At 50.6% G+C, this 20,546-nt stretch overlaps 7 protein-coding genes across 7 annotated transcripts; 4 read left to right on the top strand and 3 right to left on the bottom strand.

The window, feature by feature from the left end:
- Positions 1 to 3,321: 3,321 nt before the first annotated feature.
- BBA_09502 (hormone-sensitive lipase) lies at positions 3,322 to 5,547 on the top strand (the record flags this gene model as incomplete). Its single annotated transcript, XM_008604599.1, has 1 exon — positions 3,322 to 5,547. One exon carries the CDS (start codon positions 3,322 to 3,324, stop codon positions 5,545 to 5,547), a length of 2,226 nt encoding a protein of 741 aa, XP_008602821.1.
- Positions 5,548 to 6,995: 1,448 nt separating this feature from the next.
- Positions 6,996 to 7,970, bottom strand: BBA_09501 (subtilisin-like protease PR1F; the record flags this gene model as incomplete). The annotated part of the gene is made up of 1 exon (XM_008604598.1): positions 6,996 to 7,970. The coding sequence occupies one exon, from the start codon at positions 7,968 to 7,970 to the stop codon at positions 6,996 to 6,998; it is 975 nt and encodes a 324-aa protein (XP_008602820.1).
- Positions 7,971 to 9,358: 1,388 nt separating this feature from the next.
- BBA_09500 (cuticle-degrading serine protease) lies at positions 9,359 to 12,570 on the top strand (the record flags this gene model as incomplete). Its single annotated transcript, XM_008604597.1, has 14 exons — positions 9,359 to 9,459; positions 9,534 to 9,744; positions 9,800 to 10,002; positions 10,062 to 10,418; positions 10,496 to 10,517; positions 10,654 to 10,789; positions 10,898 to 10,979; positions 11,044 to 11,307; positions 11,381 to 11,462; positions 11,535 to 11,616; positions 11,694 to 11,758; positions 11,869 to 12,053; positions 12,279 to 12,344; positions 12,390 to 12,570. The coding sequence occupies 14 exons, from the start codon at positions 9,359 to 9,361 to the stop codon at positions 12,568 to 12,570; spliced, it is 2,037 nt and encodes a 678-aa protein (XP_008602819.1).
- A 1,666-nt stretch (positions 12,571 to 14,236) lies between these two features.
- On the top strand, positions 14,237 to 14,659 carry BBA_09499 (uncharacterized protein; the record flags this gene model as incomplete). The annotated part of the gene is made up of 1 exon (XM_008604596.1): positions 14,237 to 14,659. The coding sequence occupies one exon, from the start codon at positions 14,237 to 14,239 to the stop codon at positions 14,657 to 14,659; it is 423 nt and encodes a 140-aa protein (XP_008602818.1).
- Positions 14,660 to 17,177: 2,518 nt separating this feature from the next.
- BBA_09498 (FkbM family methyltransferase) lies at positions 17,178 to 18,166 on the bottom strand (the record flags this gene model as incomplete). Its single annotated transcript, XM_008604595.1, has 2 exons — positions 17,178 to 17,674; positions 17,767 to 18,166. 2 exons carry the CDS (start codon positions 18,164 to 18,166, stop codon positions 17,178 to 17,180), a joined length of 897 nt encoding a protein of 298 aa, XP_008602817.1.
- Positions 18,167 to 18,630: 464 nt separating this feature from the next.
- On the top strand, positions 18,631 to 19,288 carry BBA_09497 (major facilitator superfamily transporter; the record flags this gene model as incomplete). The annotated part of the gene is made up of 2 exons (XM_008604594.1): positions 18,631 to 18,646; positions 19,011 to 19,288. 2 exons carry the CDS (start codon positions 18,631 to 18,633, stop codon positions 19,286 to 19,288), a joined length of 294 nt encoding a protein of 97 aa, XP_008602816.1.
- A 153-nt stretch (positions 19,289 to 19,441) lies between these two features.
- BBA_09496 (uncharacterized protein) lies at positions 19,442 to 19,930 on the bottom strand (the record flags this gene model as incomplete). Its single annotated transcript, XM_008604593.1, has 3 exons — positions 19,442 to 19,492; positions 19,638 to 19,823; positions 19,910 to 19,930. 3 exons carry the CDS (start codon positions 19,928 to 19,930, stop codon positions 19,442 to 19,444), a joined length of 258 nt encoding a protein of 85 aa, XP_008602815.1.
- Between the last annotated feature and the right edge of the window lie 616 nt (positions 19,931 to 20,546).

The following is a 20,546-nucleotide window of genomic DNA, read 5'->3' as shown; positions in this document are numbered from 1 at the left end:
GTTGGTCAAGACCGATTCAATAGATCGAGGTTACATATGGAAGGATGCTGGAAAGGCTACACAAGGAAAGATGCTGGAATGGTTACACAAATCGCGCAAGACGACTTGGGAGCATCGGGGTGAGGGGTAAGATAAGCCGAGGGTGATGGGCAGTCTATTTGGGTACGCGTGACTCAACAATGCATGAGCATGCAGTGAAATTAGGTCGTATGAGGAGGCTGCATGCGGACCCTGTCTTCATTTGCGTCTGGGACGGGACAACACATCAAGAGCCTTGTCTCGTTGAGAGAACAGCGCGTCGACAAGTTGCTGCAAGGTGAAAGTGTGATGCTCAATGGCCCCGAGGGAGGCACTTGCTATCAGATAGCCATCTCTATGACATTGCAGCAAAAGAAGCATCTAGCTTTCTAGAGAGTTTACTGTAGCAATTATGGACCGATATCTGTCGAAGGAGTCAACTCACACTCATTTTCGATATGGGGTCGAACCTACTACCTCGGGGGAACAGCAGACCTGATTGGGTGAGCGACCTCTGCTCAACCTGCACAGCCAGAAGGATTTCAAGGCTGCCGCAAATCCTGCAGTAGCTGGTTGAGACAGACCATGCGGACGAGTCACGACTCGTAATATAGGGATATTTAAATCGAGTAGCGATCAGCGACGGGATAGAAGCTGCATAGCTGCCCATCTAGCCGCTATGGTCTCCCAACAACTGATACGCTACCAACGGCACAGACAAGTCACATTCCATTCCAACAAGTACATGATTTAATCTATGCACTGCGCAGCCTGATTTCATCTCGGCGAATCAGTAGTCTGCTTTGTGGCGGCAACAATTTGTCTTGTTTCTATGGCTGGAGCTATCATGCAGGAGGATGATCTACTGCAGGCTTCCCGCTCCCAAAAGCTATAGTACTCTGAAACAGTGGGCAAAATCTATATTTATAGCCTTGTCCATCAGTATAGTCAGTCTAGACTCGAACTTGGGCAAGCCCCCTTGGTCTGGGTAGGCATGGGGGTGTCTTGAAAAAAAAAAGAGGCCACGTATAGATGTTCATTTTGAGAGGCGGTCAGTAAAAGCAAGGGTGGATGAGAATAGTGACAATTGGGGAAATGTGAGAAAAAAAAATGAGGAAAGCAGGGCGAGAATGTACGAATACGATGAAACCTGGGGTAATCTACCAACTAGTTTTTGCCTTGACTAATCCGTATGGGGAACTCGGTCGGTAAGCGCCGGGCACACTGGGGTCATCTAGTGATACCCCGCAATCCTAGAAGAAGAAAGCATGTCGTGTCACCTCTTGAGAATAAAAGAGAGAAATCTCGGGATCAAGCCTTTTGGATTTATTCCTGGGCACGTCTACACGTCAACATACCCCAGTGCCATTTCTTTGGACAGTGTGACAACCCATCCTGCGGTGGATGGATCCCATATTGTGTCGTATGATGTCGCAACAAATATATAGGAAAAATACAGAACCCATCCTAGAATACTCTAGTGCCCGATTTATTTTTTTTTAGACAGTGCGACAACCCATCCTGCGCTGGATGAATCCCACATTGTGTCGTATGATGTCGCAACAAATATATAGGGAAAATACTTGGTATCGTGGTCTTGCAGAACCATCCCAAAATACTCGAGTGCCTTTTTTTTTTTCTTTTTTTTTTTTTGGCCTTCCCTTTCCTTAGCACTGTGACAACCCATTCTGCGCTGGATGAATGTCTTGAGACCCCGCCTTTTGCGTATAATGTCGCAATTAACAAAGAAGCACGACTGGAAAGTGCCTTTTCTCACGGAGAAGATATCGTGCCATCTATGAAATAAATCTCAAGTAAAAGACTCGAGGTTAAGGTCTTGCAAAGTCATCTCTGAGAGCGTCGACATGGCCAAGTGTCAACTGTATTTTGTCGACGTATCGCAAACCCCCCATGATCGAGTTTCTCGAGACCCCACGGTTCGCATTTACTGCCGCGACCAGCGAAGAGCATGGCTGCATCAAGGCTTTTCTTACCGAAAGAAAAAAACTCGTTTCATGTATAAAAACCTAGGAAAAAAACTCGACATCGGGGTCTTCTTGAATAAATCTTTGAAAGCATCAATAAATTTGAGTGCCATTACATTGGCCATACGGCAGAGAGTAGTGCTACCCGAACGTAAAGAGTACCTACAACTTGTAGGTATCTCTACTAGAGTTGGATGTACCTGGTGCTGGGGTCGTCCGCTTAGCTCATCCGTCCGGGCAGCACTAGGTAGGTACTTACTCATTGTAGGGTGTGGCCCACGCCTGCCTAGCTAGCCCCCCCTTGCTAGCCCACAGAACCTACAGAATACATCATCACGTACCCCCGACACTCATGAGATGAGAAGTTCAGAACCCCCCTGCGCTGGATCTTGCACCCCGCATTTTGCGTACAATGCCGCAATCAAGTCGATGCTGGCTGCGTGGTTGTTTGAAGCTACAAGTTACTTGTTAGTCATGCACAGTGCTGCCTATGGTTCTTGTCTTGATGAGTCAGCTTCCAATTTGCTCTAGGGCCGATAGCTAGCATGCCATTCGCCCTCATGGCCCTATCCGATCCCGCTGACTGAGCTAGCTAGCATGAGCTTTCACATGTCAGCTACCCCAGCGTCAGCAACAGCTGGCTGGTAGGCGACGTGAAGTGACTTATCAACTTGGTCCCTCCGGTAGTAAGCAATACTTGACCTGTTGCAAAATTGAATGCCCAATTACAAATTCAGTTTGAATTTGCTTCCTACTGTTCAATTTTAGACCCCGCTGTCAGCTAGTTATCGTCACGAGGGTCGCCGACTTTCACAAGCCAGCCTCGAGCCTCCTCTCCACACGACCTTTAGTGGACACTGACTAACACAAAGGGGGAGAGGAGGGGATTGTCAACAGGCCAGCTTTGACGTTTCATTTTCTTTTTTTTTTCCCTCATCGAGATATCGTCCCGAATAGATTCTCATGGAAATCTCGCCGCAACGTTGAAAAAATACGGAAATCGAGCGGATATTCACCATCGAGCTGAGCTGGCTTTAGCCCTCGCGAGCATCACCAACAACCCTAACCCACCCACACTACCCGTGGTGGCTGGCTCTACGTCACAGTCTACACGTGGGACAAGCGCCAAATCTGTCTCAGCTTTTACCAAATGACGCATTAGGTTTCTTGCATATGATCAGAGTTTGAATTTATACTTTCAAATTTACAATCGCATGTTAACTGGGTTGGCGACACCCCGACATCATCATCATCATCATCATCATCATCATCATCACCACCACAACCCGGCGTCATCGCCACAACCCTCCGCCACCAAATGATTGACCACGTCCTGGGCCGGCCCTCGACCAAGTCGCGGCGCCTCCAGGTCCTGGCCGTGCTCGCCCTCTGGAGCGTCTACCTGCACAAGGGCGGCGCCCACGGCCCGCCGGGCATCCGGCACCTCTCCCGCTTCTTCACCCGACGCCTGACGTCGTGGCAAGTCTTTGTGCTCACCATGCTGTCCGCCTACGCCGCGCGCAACTTTTCCGCCCTCGTCGGCCTGGCGAGCCCGGAACCCATGGCCAACATGTACGACTCGACCTACTTTCGCGCCACCTGGGTGCTGACGGCCATGGACGCCGGCTTCTGGACCGCCATGCGCATCCGCGCCAAGTGGGCGCGCGACATTGCCAGCGTCGTCTTTTCCGTCTTTTACCTCTTCGCCGCCGAGAGGGCCGACGAAAAGGTGCGCAAGGTGAGAGGCATGATTACCGTGGAGCACATGCGCTTGGCCTGGAACAAGGGCACGACGCCGTATCTGCGGGTGCTGCAGAGCCTGATGCGTCCGCGCTTTACAAAGTGGCCGCCGCGGCAGGTGCGCATCCCGCGGCCGGCCAACAGCGATTACAAGGAGCCCGTGTCGGCGTGGCTGTACTTTGACGGGCCGCTCGCCGACCTCAAAAAGCATACGCGCCTGGTCCTGGACGTCCCGGGCGGCGGCTTCGTCGCCATGGATCCGCGCTGCAACGACGACAAGCTGTTTGCGTGGGCGACCAAGTCTGGCCTGCCGATTCTCAGCCTCGACTACAAAAAGGCGCCCGAGTTTCCCTACCCGTACGCGCTCAACGAGGTATTCGACGTCTACGCTACACTCATCCGCACGCGTGGCAAGTGCATCGGCATGTCCGGCGAGACCGTCCCCCAAATCGTCATCACCGGCGACAGCGCCGGCGGCAACCTGAGCGTGGCGGCGACGCTCATGATCCTCGAAACGGCCAGCACGCCCTTTCGCAAGACGCCGCGGGGCAGCACGCTCCCGCCGCCCGACGGCCTGGTCTGCTTCTACCCGGCGCTGGACATGAATATTGGCAACTGGATGACCGACGAGCAAATGTCGCTGATTCGCGACCGCAAGTTTCGCAAGACCAATCTCGCCATTGTGCGCAGAAAGAGCCGCCAGTACACCGACGTTGTCGGCACGCCGTACCATTCCGAGGACGAGGACGAGTCATCACCCAGGGACACGGCCGAACCACAACCAGCCGGCGACCCCATCGACCAGCTCCAAGAATCACGCCCAGAATTTTCCCACAGCGCACCGCAGGCGCTCAGCGCGCCGACGTCGCCGGCGGCTACGACGGCCACGACGACGACCACGACCGTGTCGCACCGCCCGGAGCCGATGAAGACGCGACTGGCCACGTCGTCCATGATTTCCTACGTCAACGACCGCGTGCTCACGCCCGAGATGATGCGCGCCATGATTATCCTCTACATTGGCGAGCACAACCGGCCCGACTTTTCGCAAGACTACCTGCTCAGCCCCGTTCTCGCGCCCGACTACCTCCTCGCCCGCTTCCCCAAGACGTACTTTATGACGGGCGAGCGCGACCCGCTCGTCGACGACACCGTCATTTTTGCGGGCCGTCTGCGCCGCGCCAAGGAGGAGATGGCGACCACGCGCTCCGGCCTTTTTCCCGAGGACGAGCGCGACGGGCATGCCGACGCCGCGCCGGAGGTGGTGCTGATCCCTGGCGCCTCGCACGGCTTCATGCAGTTTCCGGGCATCTACCCGCCGTCGTGGCGGCATTTTGAACGCAGCGCCGAGTGGTTTGACCAGCTATTCGCCGACGCGGACGAGACGAGAAAGAGACAGAGGCGGGCTAGGCGGGCTAAGCGGGCAAGGCGGCAAGAAGAAGAAGAAGATGATGAAGCAGAAGCGGCGGGTCGCGAAAAGGCAACGGCGACGGCGACGGCAGCGGCGGTGGCGGTGGCGGAATCGAGCGGCGACGAGGATAGGCCGTTGGAGATTAGCATGACTAAGCTGACGCGAGGACGGAGCGGAACGGTGAGTCAAGAAGACAAGAAAAAGAAGAAGGAGCAAGTCAACGGAGGAAGCGGGGAAGTGGAGGGAGAGCGAGAGGATGAGAATGAAGAGCGGCCCAAGCGCAAGATTAAGCAAAACAAGAGCTTGTTGAAGCTCAAGAGCACAGATGACTTGCTGGGGCGGCGCATGGCAGGCGTCGCGAGCGGATTGACGGGGACGGGCGAGCAAGATTAACTTGACTATTCACTGTACATTACAAACATTTATTACTAAGTTGGAGCGTACCGGGTAGTTGGATTCGTTTGAAGAAGAATTGGGCATACTGTCCAGGTGCATCGCGCATCTCAATTAAATGCATTATTTTTTAAATTTAATGGCCGCAGTAATTATGCGTCGCATTGTACACGTTGAGCAGTTTTGCTACTACAGCTCCAGTATCGAAATAGTGTGCGCAGATACCAAGACATGATTAATAACAGCGAGTTAGCGTATTATACCAGCAATTTAGCTAGTGTCAGTAGCCTCTATACGACAAACGGCCAGCTACGTGTTGTCAGTACTTTAGCTATCAGCGTACATACCAGTAATAAATAAATCTCCCAGCTCATCTACAACAATACTATATAATCAGTGACCATTAGTGATTACAATAGTTTAGCACTCACTGTAGGGCCTTTTTTCTTTTTTTTTTTTTCTTTTCTTTTCTTCCGTCCAAGCACAGAGTCAATTCCCCAGGTAGTATTCACAGCCAGTCTTATCCATATTCATGTCAAAAAGTGGCTTGAATTTCAAGGCGTCAGGCTAGTTAGATCCCAAGATCCACAGCGATTGGTGGCTGTCACGCGAAACAGTGATTGGGCATAGAAACAGTATTTATTTGATAGAGGAGCAAAAGAAGCTGTAGGGCTGGGGGGAAGCTGCGGGATACCCTTATTGAGTGGGTACACGTGCGACGTGCTAGCATACATACTACATACTGGTATATACTTACCCCTATTGCGGGTTACTTTAGCCCATGCCCTTGTCCCGTGGTTGCCGTGATGCCCCTGCATTCGACATTTGACAGCGGCAATCCCGTGATACCCCTGCATTCGACAGCGGCAAGGTACGATCGGGATTTAGACGTTAAACAAAAAATGTGGAACCTTCGATGGAATCATTTCCAACTTTTTGACGAGAACGAATTCTCGGCTGCAAGTTACTGCAACGGCGATAAAGGCTGGGCTTTCGACGGGCCTTGGTTTACAGTGGTTGGCCTATGTTCCACGACGGCAAAGGAAGAAAGAGTGGCGAGTCATGGAGACACCAAGAACAAGGAGAGCCACCAAGGATGACGACAGGAAAGCGGGGAGTGGCTGAGGGTAGTTATGGGGAGCAACCATATTACGTCTAGTATATAGCTATAATACATCAGAGTAATCTTGGCCCATGACTCGATACGATTCAGCATCAGTGTCAGTTGCCTTTTCGCCACATCGATCGGAAAGCTGTTTTTGCCTGGATCAGCTACGGGATAGTTCATAATCATCACGTCATCAGAGGGCAGTTGGCTGAATCTTGTACGCAGGGCATTCAGGCAAGATGCTTTCTCATTAATCTAATCTGCTACACGGGATTTGTCGAGGCAAACTCGTACATGTTCAACAACAACAAACAGAGGCTTGCACAACGAAACCGCTGACCTATTTCGCCTGTTTCTTGTTGTTGTTATTGACCAGCTTGTTAGGAGAGCCGCGCAAGTCGCCCGTGATCTTGTCCTTGGTGCAGGTTGAATCAAGCATGCTCACAATCTCGTGACGGCGCTTGGGAGAGCCCGAGGCTGACATGAAGGTAAGGGCAACGCCGGCAACATGAGGCGCCGCCATTGACGTCCCAGTCATTAACTGAAGCTTCTTGTCGTCTGCGCTAGACAGTGAAAGAATATCTGTTCCGGGCCCGAATATATCCACAGTGGAACCGAAATTGGAAGTGTTGTGTATGGTCCAATCTGGCTTCATATTTCCCACAGTAATGGCGCCAGCTTTCGGCGCGAGGCAATAGTCTTTGGCGTCCTCGCCTTCGTTGCCAGAAGCTTGTACAATCGTGATGCCGTTCGTCACAGCCCGCTGAATAGCTTGCGAGACTGCCCTCTCTTGGCAGCCACCGCCTAACGAGATATTAATGACGGCCTTGCCGACGCGGCCCTTGTCAATGATGTCCTTGACGGCTTTGTGAATCCCTGATAGCAGATTTGATGACGTCGTCTTTCCGAAGCGGTTCTGGACCTTGACGGATACAATATGCGCCTTTTTGGCCACTCCGTAGGTCTTGGAGGCAATCGTGCCGGCAATATGCGTGCCGTGGCCCGTCTTGTCGTCGTAGTTGGGCTCGTTGCGCGGGTACGGCGACAGATCAGCCGTCCACAGGTTCTCGGCACGGCCCTCGAGCTCCTTGTGCGAGATGCGGACGCCGCCATCAATGACGTAGCCGAACGTGCCCTCTCCTGCCGTTTCGTCATAAAAGTACTCGAAGCGGCGAAGGCTGGTCTGCCAGGGGCGCGCGTGTGCGTCACGATGCGAAATGGCACGGAGGCCCCAAGGTGCTCCGGTCTGTGTTAGCTCTCGCCCAAGTACACCAAAAGGTAGCGCCAGCAAGGCAAAGGTACTGGTGAGTTTCATTTTGCCGGCAGGATGATTGCTGCAGAAAGAGTATTGTAGAGTTGATGACTATGAGTATAGGAACCTAAAGCATAACAACCATTGTGGTAAGTCTAAAGCAGCGTTTTATTCTTGTTCTTATACAAAGACGAATGGCAAAGACACAAAAGGCAAGCCAGCATAAATTTTTTGTAAAGAAAAAAACACGACTGCAATATCCCGCAAAGTAATCAATCAGTTCAGGTTAATGACGTCTGGCCACGCGAGCCACAAATATCTCCGCCAAGTATAGATACCTGGTTCTCAGCTAAGAGGCAGTGTAAGTTCTCAACTAAGAGGCAGTGTACTCGGCAGAAGCCAACGCTATCAAATGCTAGAATTATGTGAGGCCTCAGGAAGACGTACAACATGGAATCATCTGATGTCGCATTAAAAATTCAGCTCAATGTCATTTCGCTTAGTTGCGCACATGCGCGAGAGCCGCGATATCTGCATCGAGTCTATGCTATACTTTGCGCCAAGAGACAACTGACTCGTCAACTGGCCCGATTAGATAGAGTAAACTACGAGAGCGGCATATCCGCAGATATATCCCGCGAACCCACTAAGCGCCCGGCGAGCCATTCGGCAACCCAGTTGGTAACTGGTAACCGGCCCGGAAGAACGATCCACCGTAACTATACCGAGAAGAGATATATAAATCCTACATTTATAGATAGCTTAATTTTATTAACTCTTTCTCTATGATTCCAGTTACCTGGTTCATCTCTTCACGAGCCCCCCTGATTACCGCCAAGACCCCAACACGCCAACCCGCTGCATGACTCGGCACTGAGCAGAACGAAGATCTCCGGCCGGAGAAACTGTCAATGATGTAGCTTACAAAGCTGGTGGGATGATTCTAATATCACCGTTCAACGCATCAATAACCTGAACGAGATGCTATTGGCTGCCCCGAGGCTCGTAAAGCATCCACTGGTGCTGGGAGCATACCGGCACAATGGGACCATGCTACCGGTTCCTGTCCCTCTTTTCCCTTCTCTTACGTGACGGTGAATAATGTCGACTTTGGAAAACCTGCCGGGCGTGATTGTATTCATGTCTGTCTCCCTGTTAATGACTTGGATTCGTATCCATCTGCCTGTTCGTCAACAGACGCAACACTGCACGCACTTCTCTAGGCGTGAACTCGTTCCATTCCGACACAGCTCTGAAAAAGCACTGTAAAGGGTGTACTCTCGCAGCCAAACTGACTCTATTGGTCAATTTGACATGAGCATATAAGTACCCATCACCCACCTCAACTAATCTCATGTCATCGACAACAACCTAACGTGTCCTCTCCTTCTTAGCCCAGTCTTTCTCTTAAACACTCAGGCTCTCCTTCCAACAACTGATAGAGAGCAACCATGAGGCTACTTCTCTCTCATGTTGCCCTTGCCGTGACCATGGTGCACATGGGCCACGCGCTGCCGCAACAGCAAGCAAGTCAAGACGGCGAGGCAGTCGGGTAAGCAGCCACCAAGACAGAAACTATCCGCAATTATAATGGACGAGAATCTAAAAATGACCTCAATACGATAGTCACATTGTTGTCTTGAAAGAAGGCCTAGACGAAAACCACCTCAATGAACACCTTGACGCTGTCAAGGGTATCCAGAAGCGGAGCAAGCGTGATGACACTGGCGACGAAAGCGGCGTCAAGCTTGTCGTCGACGGTGCCAGCTACGGCTTCCAAGGCTACACCGGAGTATTTACTCCCGAGACACTTGAGTTCATCAAGGCTCACGAGCATGTATGTTGGCGGCCGTGGTATTGCTCTCAGAGGAATGGGCTAATTCTTAGATAAGGTTGATTATGTCGAAGAAGATGTGAACTTGTCTGAACCAACTGTTGAGACTCGAGAGGTTTCTGACACAGAGCTCGTCGTTGAGGACGAAGTCGCCGACACGGACGCCACAGATGTCCCCGCCACAGATGTTCCGGCGGTCTCTACTGGAGGTCCCAACAGGCAAAAGTCCACCATCGGCGGTACCTTGAGCTGGGGACAAGGGTAAGATGCCGTTGTAATGCCCCCAACTTGGTCGGCGGGTGCTGACTTTGCCATTCTAGATATAGCACGCTTCTCGGCAAGGGTCTGCGTCTCGACGTCGTGGTTCCCCTGACTGAGAACGCGAAAAGAGACAGCCCTGCCATGCTCAACGAGACGATTAACCCGGCAGCCCTCCTCAACGAGACGAACCCGGCAATCGCCTACAACTTTACAGCTCCCAGCGCCGACCTGACAGGGGTCGTCAATCTTCTCGAATACTTTGCCGAGCCGGACCCGGACGCCATTTTTGACAACCTTCCTGACGTGCCCGAGGCTCCGGAGGAGGGTGCCGAAGAGAACGGAAAGCGTGCGGTGGTTGACATTCCCGGCTGCACGGGTAAGATCAACACTCATTTCAAGCTGGCTGAGGACTATGAGTAAGCTTTCTTCTATACACGAGCCGAAATACGGTTTGAAATACCGCTCTCTTCTAACCGTGGGGCACCCATCATAGCTCCTACATGCACGCGCTCGATGTAAGCGCATCCTTGGCCATCTCTGGCTGGGGCCAGTCGGCAGCAGTGTCCGGAAACTATCTCGATCAAGCCAAGGCAAGTGCATACGGCAATTTGTGGGTGTATCAATGTCGCTCCTAACATGTTGCCCGCTTAGATGAGCAACGATGCTTTGACCTTTGTTGCAACCATTGAAATCGAGAAGCAGCAGGACTATGAGAACGGACGCTTTCATGCCTTGAGCTACACTCCAGCTCAGTTTCATCAAACCCATGGAGACAGATGGGTCAAAGGTAGGATTTTCTTCTTTTTTTTTTTGTTTTTTTTCCCCTTCCCAGGCCCATCACTGGTTCTTGCTTTGCTGGTGTTACATTGGACTTTTGCTGAAACGAAAAAAATAGGCTACAAACGAGGCGGCAAGTTGATGGCTCGACTGATCTTCAGAGCCAAAGACAGCAGCAATACAAGGGAGGTCAAAGCGCAGTACGTACTTGTCAAGCTCATTGCTGTTCAAGTAGATGGGAAACTTACATCTAGTCATCTGTAGTGCGGAAGCTGCCCTGCGATTCTGGGGTGTTAGCGGCGATGTAAGCGTTTCGGTCAAGAACAGCATGGAGCAAGTGGATAAGCACGCCCACGTCGACATTACCCTATTTCAAGAGGGTAATCTGGGAACATTTATGACCAGCACCGACGGCGCCGTGTCGTCTGATAAATCTAGCCTTGGTTCCGCGTCCGGATCATTCAAGCAAGTCAAGGAGTGGGCCGATCAGTTTATGCAGCAAGCTTGCAATCATAATTTTGCCTACAGGTACGTCCAAAGGGAACGGAACAAGGAAGACGCACTTTGTGTGCAACCGACCAAAGACTGACTTTTAAAACAGACCTGTGTTGGAGGAGTACACTACTCTCCCAGGTTTCCCGGCAGGCCAAAAGGTTCACGACTACGGTGTTGTACGCATCATGGTACGTTGAGGACGAGACAAGGAAGGGCATTTATGAATTAAAAAAACTAACCAGACCATCAAAACCACACAGTCTAATCGTATCTTGCGGGAACTGGTCAAGCTGTCGGAGCTCGTCTCCACTGTCACTGCTCGACTCGAAAATCAGGGAGGCTGTAAGTTTGGAGAAATGGTGTTTCTTCTTGCCTTTTTTTTTTTTTCAGATGTAAGATGTCTAATATTCCACTCACAGGGGAAGAGCATATCGATGATATGGATTTTGAGTTTTTGGATGTTGTGTCTGCGAGCAAGCAATGGGTATGTTTTCTATTTCACCTCGCTTCCAGTCTTGCCGCCGGCTTTTTTTTTTTTGGCATCGGGTATATGACAACAAGACTCCTTCAAAAATGTGCTAACTTTTCGTTTAGGTCGAAAAGGCGGCAGCAGATACGTCTACCGCGAGATGGGAGGCAAAGCAGTTGATGGTCAAGTTTCGCCTGTTCAACAGGACATACAAGAAATATCTCAGCTCGTTCTTGCCACTTGATCCTTGGCAGTTTAATCCTCACACGTCTGACCCCGACGCAGGGATTTACGAGCCCGTGCCTGCTCAGTAAGGCCTATGCTGATGGGTTTGCTTGATGATTGATGGTGCTGAGCCATTGGCCGTCAAGACTTGGCCGTTTGGCTGTTGGGACTTGGCCGTTGGCTGTCAGGGCCCATTCTAGCTTTTATCGATATATTATAGAATCTATCAGTCTTTACATGCGGTTTTATACTCTTCATTATACTCTGTACTATGCATAGCTTGTGGCACCGCGACTGTGGTTTGTCCTAGCGCATGCCCTGGCGGAATTCTAGAGGATGTTTTGAAGCCACCTGGCCATGTCCTCGATCTGTGCTTGTGAGTACACGTCATCTCATTATACCTACGTGATTTGGCCACAAGTGTTACCTTTGCCGACCCAGTAGAGCTTTCTACAGTTACTCCCCATGTTGTCCGCGATTGCGGTGTCTGCCAGAACACCTACACCTACACAAGCATGGGCCTCCCTACGCCCATAGGCTGGTGCATTGCTCCCCGACCCCGCGGGATCTACTTGTCAAGTCCTGCTGCGAGATTTCCTTGAGCGACTTGACTTGGCCGCAGGTGTTGCTCTTCCAAATGCACAGGAGCACTACGGGGTCAATGTATTTGCGGTTGAGGCCTAGAACAACTTGGCAGATCATCACCCGGAACATTGATTTCCGCCTTTCCACTAGTTTAAGCGCTAGAATGTTCGATTCATTCCAACTTATTCACACTAGCCAGATGATGAATCTTTAGCAGCCTATATGTCATCGCGACCGCAAGTAACTACCAGAAACTATTTTTAGATAAAAAAAAAAAAACACGATGAAACAGCATAATTCTTCAATGTTGGGGGCTGGCTCTCTGAAAAAAAAAATCTTTCAAGTGCATGGTAACTAACAGCTTTGGTGCCAGCCAGCCCATTCAGCGCCGAAGGTTGGTAGTCGCGCGCGCGCAAAACGCAAATTTAGTAGGAAGTGTGGTGCTGCGTTAATATGTGCCGCGGCTGGACTGGAAACGGGATGGGGAGAGTCAGGCGAAGGGAAAAAGAAAAAAAAAAAAAAAGTCCCCGGACCGACGCCTGCTCTTCTCTCCCTCGTCCCTCTGGTTGCCTCTCCCCGCCGGTACTTGAGTGAAACAACTTGGCCTGGTTTGCACCCCCGTTTGACTCGCGCTTTCTGCCATTCGCCCGAGATCAGAGTCAGGGAAGTGGTGCTGGTAAGCTAATCGTGCCATGTTAAGACCTTCTGTTGACTCGCCGGGTGTGGTCCGATGCTGACTCGTTGGCAGCCACGTAATCACGGGTGACGGGCTAACTCAAATGATTATCTGTACTAAGCTATCGTCCCCCCGGGGGGAAATCCCACTATCGACGTGACCATCTTTCCATGTTTGGCTTGCGAATAGCCCCTGTGATTCAACAGTTGTTGTGCCTGCAGAAAGGCCATCTAATGGCTCAGGCCCAGATGCTATACTTGCCTTGAGCAGCTTCTCCGATTCCAGTTGTACATCCTCATATACGCGCAAGTACGTACGCAAAACATGGTGAGCGCGCTTGTGGGTATTAGCTGGGGCAAAGGCTGGTTTCAAAAGGCAGAGGCATAAAAAAGAAAGCCCATGCCTTTGCCTGCCGAGGACGCTGAGGTCGCTCGCAGGGGGGGGGGGGAGGGGGTTGACCAACAGCGTCTGAGCAAGTCCAGGGTACTTAATCGTTCTAGCTAATTAGACCATGGAAGAAGTACTGGCAGTCTTTAGAGGAACTAGAGAGCTACATCGCACAGGTCATTATCTATCATGGCCAGAGGTAGCCTGGAACCTCCTTAACCTGATGGCAAACGACTCGTCTGATATAAGATGGCAGATATCTTATTGTTGATTTAGCTATCATTTGTTTAGATGACGTGTTGTTTATTGTAAAGTCTATCCTTGTACCTACACTAGGTCATCTGAGTATTGGTCTAGAGCTCCTCCTCGGTAGTTAAAGGCATATTAATGCTATATTGTCAGTTAATATATTCTTGTTCTGCACTTGCCTTGGTACGTCTCCGTGCAATTTCTGCCTCGTCATTCCTAACGAAGTAAGAGTCATGATTACTTGTATCTCGTCCACTCGATATATACATAGCAAGATACGACGCCGACTCAATTTGAACTCTACACTTTCATCAATCAACTCTCAGTATCAATCTCACTACTTACTCAACTTAAACACCTGCGTATTCGCCATGCAAATCCTCGCTGTGCTTCTCTTCACCTCGCTTGCCATGGCTGCCCCGGCTGCCACCTCGGGAGGGATCAAGCCCAGTGACGCTCCATGCAAGCCGGACAAGCCCATCAATCAGGAAGCTGACGTTGACGGCAACCCCAACGAGGCTCTTGTTGTCGGAAACGAAGTGGACCCGGACGAAGAAGAATATGAACCCCTCGACTTCGAGCCTCATACTCCCACCCGCCCACTCGGGTTCACTCCCCCTCCGGTGCAACACAGCCCTGAGGAGGCTCCTGTTGGCACTTACGGACAGGACGACGAGGATGAGGAAGAGATTGAACCCGCACCCCTCGACTTCACGGCTCATGTTCCCACCCGCCCATTCGCGTTCCCTCTCCCTCCGGTGGATCGCACCGCTGAGCTAGCTGGCAGTGCTTAGGAGAAGCCCAACTCTAAATGGTTTCAGGAGGCCCTTGGCAATCACGTTGCCCGGCTATTGATTTTGTCAATTCTCACCAGTACCGAAGCTTAGATAGTTTCTGCGATCCATCTTGACAATTTACTCGGTTCGCAGCTTTTGTTTCGTGTTTTGCCCAGACGTGACGTACTTCATGATAATATTGAGCTATTTTGATACCTGTAAACTCCAGCAAACGCCATTTTCTTCTCAAAGTCATGCATATTTTGATGACTTGCCAACATTGCTTGCCTGATGCGCACAGCCTTTGGCTTGTCCAAATCTTTTCTAAACCTGGGGCATCGCTGACGGAGACTCCGACTTCAGTGAGTGGTCGGCATATTTTGGTTATTACCTAGCGTATGACATTCGGTCTGCATGTCCCCTGTGCCCTTTTTTTTTCCCCAGACGCAGAAACGCCCGCTGCCTACAGTTCTTGGCGCCATTCGGGGACTACGCTGCGCAGCTCCGAGTTGGAACCAAAATTGGTAAATGAGGGCGGAAGCGGAAAAGCGGCCTGAAGGATATTTACGACGGAGTGGCTCCGCTCTGAAGACATGGGAATTCATGTGATGCGCCTCGTCAAAGATTTGTAGGTGCAGAACCTGCCTTAGCTGCGAGAGTAACAGCCATTCCCTCATTCCGCCAGTTTGGATGTGCTCTGCCTGCTCCCCTCTCTCTCCCCTCATCTGCTTTATGGAGAAGTCGGCTGTTGATTAATAAATGCGAAAATGGCGCCGCAACTGAAACAAAAGACGCGTTATTTAATATGGGCTCTTATTGAGCGTGATTTTCCAACCAAGGTAATAGTCACCCAAGCCCGCTGTATTCGGTAGTACGTACACCGTAGTTATAGCCGGGGGTGGGGGTGTTGGGGGGTGGGGGATAAATGTGCTACACGGAAATAATCTCAAACGCTGAGTCGCCTAGTCATAAACACGATGATGGAACGATTTAATTAGGAGTGGGCTTCTTTGATCTGATGTGCATACAGCCCCGCCAACCGGTTGGCCATCTGCTTTGATCGCATACTATGAAATATGCTGAAGATTAGTAATCTTTCGCAGGTGCGGATGTGCGTGCCTTGGAAACTGGCAGCCGGCAGCAGATTGCCCAACCCAGAGCTGCTTTGCCGACACCCGATAATCCCGTCTTCTTCTTCAGGATAATAAGTTGGCCATTGCTGGTCGTCTCCTGCTGAACAATCTTATCAGCGCATAAAATAATTGATTAAATTCTGGATTCTCAGGCAAGGGAGAGTCCTAGCGGGGCTGCGAACCAGACATAACTAAAATATTAGAAGTAAAGAAGGAAGAAACAAAGAAAGAAAGATAGCAAATCTATAATATATAGATAATCACGCCTAAGTATAGTTATAATAGTCTTATTAACTTTATTAGCTTCTTAGATTATTATATTTTTAATTTTTACAATTTTTAAAATAAAATAGTTATTAGCCTTATATAAATATACTATTTCTATAAACTAGTTACTTAAAAATAAAAGTATCTATAACTATATAATATTAATTATTTTATAACTTATTGCTTTTCTTATCTAAGTTAAAAAAAAGTAGTATATATTAGCTTTCTATTATAATATATAACTATTAGTTCCCTAAAAAAGGTTTATATCTCTAAAGTAAAAGAAGATTATATAACTAATGATAAAAAGATAACAATAAGCTAGTACTAGTTTTAAAATAATATAATCTATAAAAGCTTATATAGCATAGGTGTAATCGGAATCCCACGGCTAGGGGCTGCTATGTAAGACATTGATGGTGATGGTGCGCATTGCGTTGACTGGCATCAGGTCAGGTAAACGTAATCATCCTTTCTCACCCCCTGAGATCATTTATTCGTTCGTTCAACCGTTTGCAATTTTTTTTTCCAGTCTTTCAAACGTTTGAGAAATCTTGGGCTGTTTCAACGGTTTGCCCATGTATGCTTGCTTGTCTATGCCTTGTGCGCACGGCTGCGATTATAATTGGCGGCTGGGCTGGCAGGCGAAGCCGGTGTGAAACGGCCGCTAGTCTCTCTCTTTTAGACATTTACCGACGCGACTCGAGCCCGTTTATTTCATGATTCGGTTCGGCCCACTCTCTTCTCTAAAGGCAGAAAAGAGGCATGGCATTTCTGTCAAGCAGAGTACGGATAGCAGTCAACACTTGCGCCGAATCTCGTACCAGCAACTCGATGGGGTTATCTAGCGGAATGTTATCCTCGTGTATGGCAAGTGTGCTCAGTCGGTTGGCTTTGGTCGGAAAGCTGCGGAAGAGACGGTATGGGACTGACGGCGACTTTGATCTTGATCATGCGCTCTAAAGTACAATATTGGCTGTCGGAGTCCAGTGCATATACATTTATTTATCGAAAAATAGCTCGCGTCAATTACCAGAATAGATCCATGATCATACGTCATGTCAAAGAGAGGCCTGCTCCCTACAGGCACGGTCCTTCTTTCTCTAGCTCCTCTTTTCCCATTTGCCGCGCCCTAACTACGTGGAAGAATCATAATGCGGGCAGCTGACGCCTTGCGCCTGCAGCTTCTCCAGGGCATCCTTGGCCTCTTGGCGGGCCTCGTCCGTCGGCAAGTGACCATGCCACTCGACCAGCAACACATCGATCACGGTCCACGCCCGCATCTTGACCAGGTGCGGGACAATGTCATACTCGGCCCCTTCGATATCCATTTTGACAACGACAAAGTCGTGCGGCAGCGTATTCATGAGCAGCCAGCGGGCAATGTTGATAGCGGACAGCTCGGTGCCTTTGCCGCCAGAGGCGACGGCGTCGGGGTGATTCTTGTAGGTGGACGAGCCCCAGTAGTTGTGGTCCTCGTTGACCTCGTCGAGGTAAAAGGTGCGCAGGCCGTCGGTAGTGTCGACGACGGTGGAGGGGTAGATGGTGATGGCCTTGCCGACGGCGGCGTATTTTTGGCGGGCGTTCACGAGAGCGTCGTTGAAGACGGGGTTGGCCTCGAAGAGAAAGATTTCTGCAAAACTCCAAGTCAGCGATTGTAAGAAAAAGAAAGAAAAAATTGGTCGAGTTCATTTCGCTTCTTGAAGAGACTTTGGGGGCACGTACCGGCATCGTCGTGTGTCGCCCACTGCGGCGCGGGAAAGTCGTATTTTAACTTGGCTTCCGGTTCCTCCAAAAACGTCTGGAGCGAGTCGGCGCCGTTGGCGCCCAAATCAACAAAGATATACCGCGGCTTGCTCTCTTTGGCCACCGCCACTGCGGGCGTGTCTTGCTCTACCAGCGTGCCCCCGGCGGTGGATTCGGCGGCCGGCGCCGTGACGGTGACGGTGACGGTGACGGGTTCGGGTTCGGGTTCTTGCCCGGCATCCTTGGCCACGCCGTTGCGATTCCCGGAATTGAAAGATCCGTAATGCACGCTGAGATTGTTCTGCCAAAATGTGAAGAGGAGAAAGATGGCGACGATGAGGACGACGGCCATGGGGACGGCGTTGGACTTGGCAGCCATTGCTTCGCGAGTATTGTATAGGGGACGTGGACTTGGGTAATGAGCTTTGTAAAACCGCAAAAAGGGAGGCCAGCCAGCTGCAGAGAAAGAAGGGGGTAAATGGACTATTATGCAGAGTTGGGATAAGTGTTCCGCGATTCTGTACTGTGGAATTGTTTGGACAATCCGACCATGGGAGAGCTTGCGAGACAGACCCAAGTGCCAAGCAAGTCTGAGGAGACTTTGGTCCCTTATTTTCTACTCGTGGCTTCATACAAGTTGTGGTGGCTCTTGAAAAGACAAATCGACTCACTAATACGCACTCTATTGTATGGACGTCGGTCTGATTCGTGGTAATATGCTTCATGTTTCAAGAGCCCCGTGTTTAAACGTCTCCATCGCCATTAGGCATTATTCTCTCTACAACAGCCTGACTCATTTCTCTCCTAAACTCAAAATTGCCGATCCTACAAGGTTATTCCGTCATGCCTCTGTGTCGAGGTAGTTTTGGCTATGCATTAGGCCAGCGCAGCTCAAGCGGGCCGCGACTTACACGTCTGCGCAGCAACGGAGCCAAGAGTTCACCTTACATCCATCTTTGTCTTTTATTCATCTTCGTCTTTTATCCATCTTCTTTCTTATCTCTCATTTCTACTTCCATCGGCCTTACTTTTATACTTTATAGACTTTTACCAGATAACGCTCTGCGTATTAGTCGCCGCCAACATCGCCTTCCTATAGGCACAACACGGCAAGACGGGCGGCTTAGCCAAGACCTAGCTCTCCTCGTCCTCTGCGACGCGCAGCTTCCAGCTCACCTTCTTTCTGCCCTACACCATCGCCGTCGCCGCCAACTAGCTGCAAGGCCCGCACATCTACGCCATCTACAAGTACGAAAAGGCGCTCCCCGAAAAGACCGTCGCCGCGCTGTACGCCACGGGCTTCGCCGCCGGCGGCCTCAGCGCTTCCTTTACCAGCTCCCTCGCGGACCGCTTCGGCCGCAAACGCGCGTGCTTACTCTACTGCGGCCTATACGCACTCGCCTGCCTGTCCATGCTAAGCGGGGACTTGCCAGCGCTATTTGCCAGACGAGTCGCGGGCGGCGTGGGCACGACGCTACTGTTTAGCGTGTTTAAGGCCTAGATGATTTCCGACTACCACCGACGCAGGCTAGGGGCCACGACACTAGCACTAGACGATTATGCAAAGGGTGTAGGTGAGGATGAGGAGACGGCGAGGGAGGGAGACTTAGATCGGGAAGGGTACGAGGATAAGGGTGCGGCTAGGTCCATGTCGCTAGATGCCGTCTTTAGCACCATGACGACGCTGAGCTGCATCGTGGCAATACTATCCGGAGTCGTTAGCGATACATTAGTCTCGATATCAGGGACGAGACAGTGGCCGTTTATTGCAGCCATAGTTTACAGCGTGGTAGCCGCTTACATCATCTCATTTACCTAGGTACGTTACGCCCAGACAGCCTAAAGCTTACCTCTACTAAACTCTCGACCAGCGCGAGAATAACGGCCTCAAGTCCGACAGCGATCACAATTCCAGCCAAGTGCATACCAGTAGCCGCTTCTATTTTCTCCGTGATCCCCAGATCCTCGCCCTCAGCCTCACCACCTACATCTTCGAGGGCACCACGTATCTCTTCATCTTCTTCTAGTCCGCCACCCTACAGAATACACACGACACCGGCTCAGGCACCGCCACGTCTAGCGAGCTGCCATTTAGCCTCATCTTTTCCAGCTTCATATGCACCATGCTAGCCAGGTCTGCCATGTTTTCACATCTACGTGCCGGCAGCGCAAGCACATCAAATATCTCCTCAGCATTCTCGTCATCGTCAGGGGCTGCCTCGGCTTCATTATTAATATGCGGGATAAGCGGGTGCTGTTTTTGGTATTTTGTATCATTAAGGGCTATATCAGTGCCTACTTTCCCGCCATGGCCAGTCTCAAAAGCCAGCTAGTGCATAATGGCATCCGCGGCCGAGTATATAGTGTACTCAGAGCGCCGCTCAACGTCTTTATCGTCGTTGCGCATTGTCTTAATGAGGAAGGTGAGAACATAGCAACCGTTTCCTTAAAAGTGCTCCCCCATTAACAATCTATAGGGAGTCGGCATCGTAACAATGTCTTTTTGGCCTGTGCAGGACTTCTGCTAGTTACATATTGTGTTGCAAAACGCCACTTTCCTAAATAGCAAAGCTCTAGTCACAGCATGCAGCAGAGCAGTCTTAGCATTTATCACGCGCCCAAAATACTCGAGTGACATGAGAGGCTGGTAAAAGGGCGTCAGGCTAAACTCGTAGCACTGCTTGACTTACACGTTGATGCTGGCAGTCTGTCAAAGTATTCACAATTGAGGACCTGCCTGCGTCCCCGAGCCGCGCATT

This window comes from Beauveria bassiana, assembly GCF_000280675.1.
Source record: "Beauveria bassiana ARSEF 2860 unplaced genomic scaffold BBA_S00056, whole genome shotgun sequence".
In the NCBI taxonomy this organism is placed as follows: domain Eukaryota; kingdom Fungi; phylum Ascomycota; class Sordariomycetes; order Hypocreales; family Cordycipitaceae; genus Beauveria; species Beauveria bassiana.
Note: the sequence above shows the minus strand (reverse complement) of the source record. Positions and strands in the feature narration are given on the sequence as shown.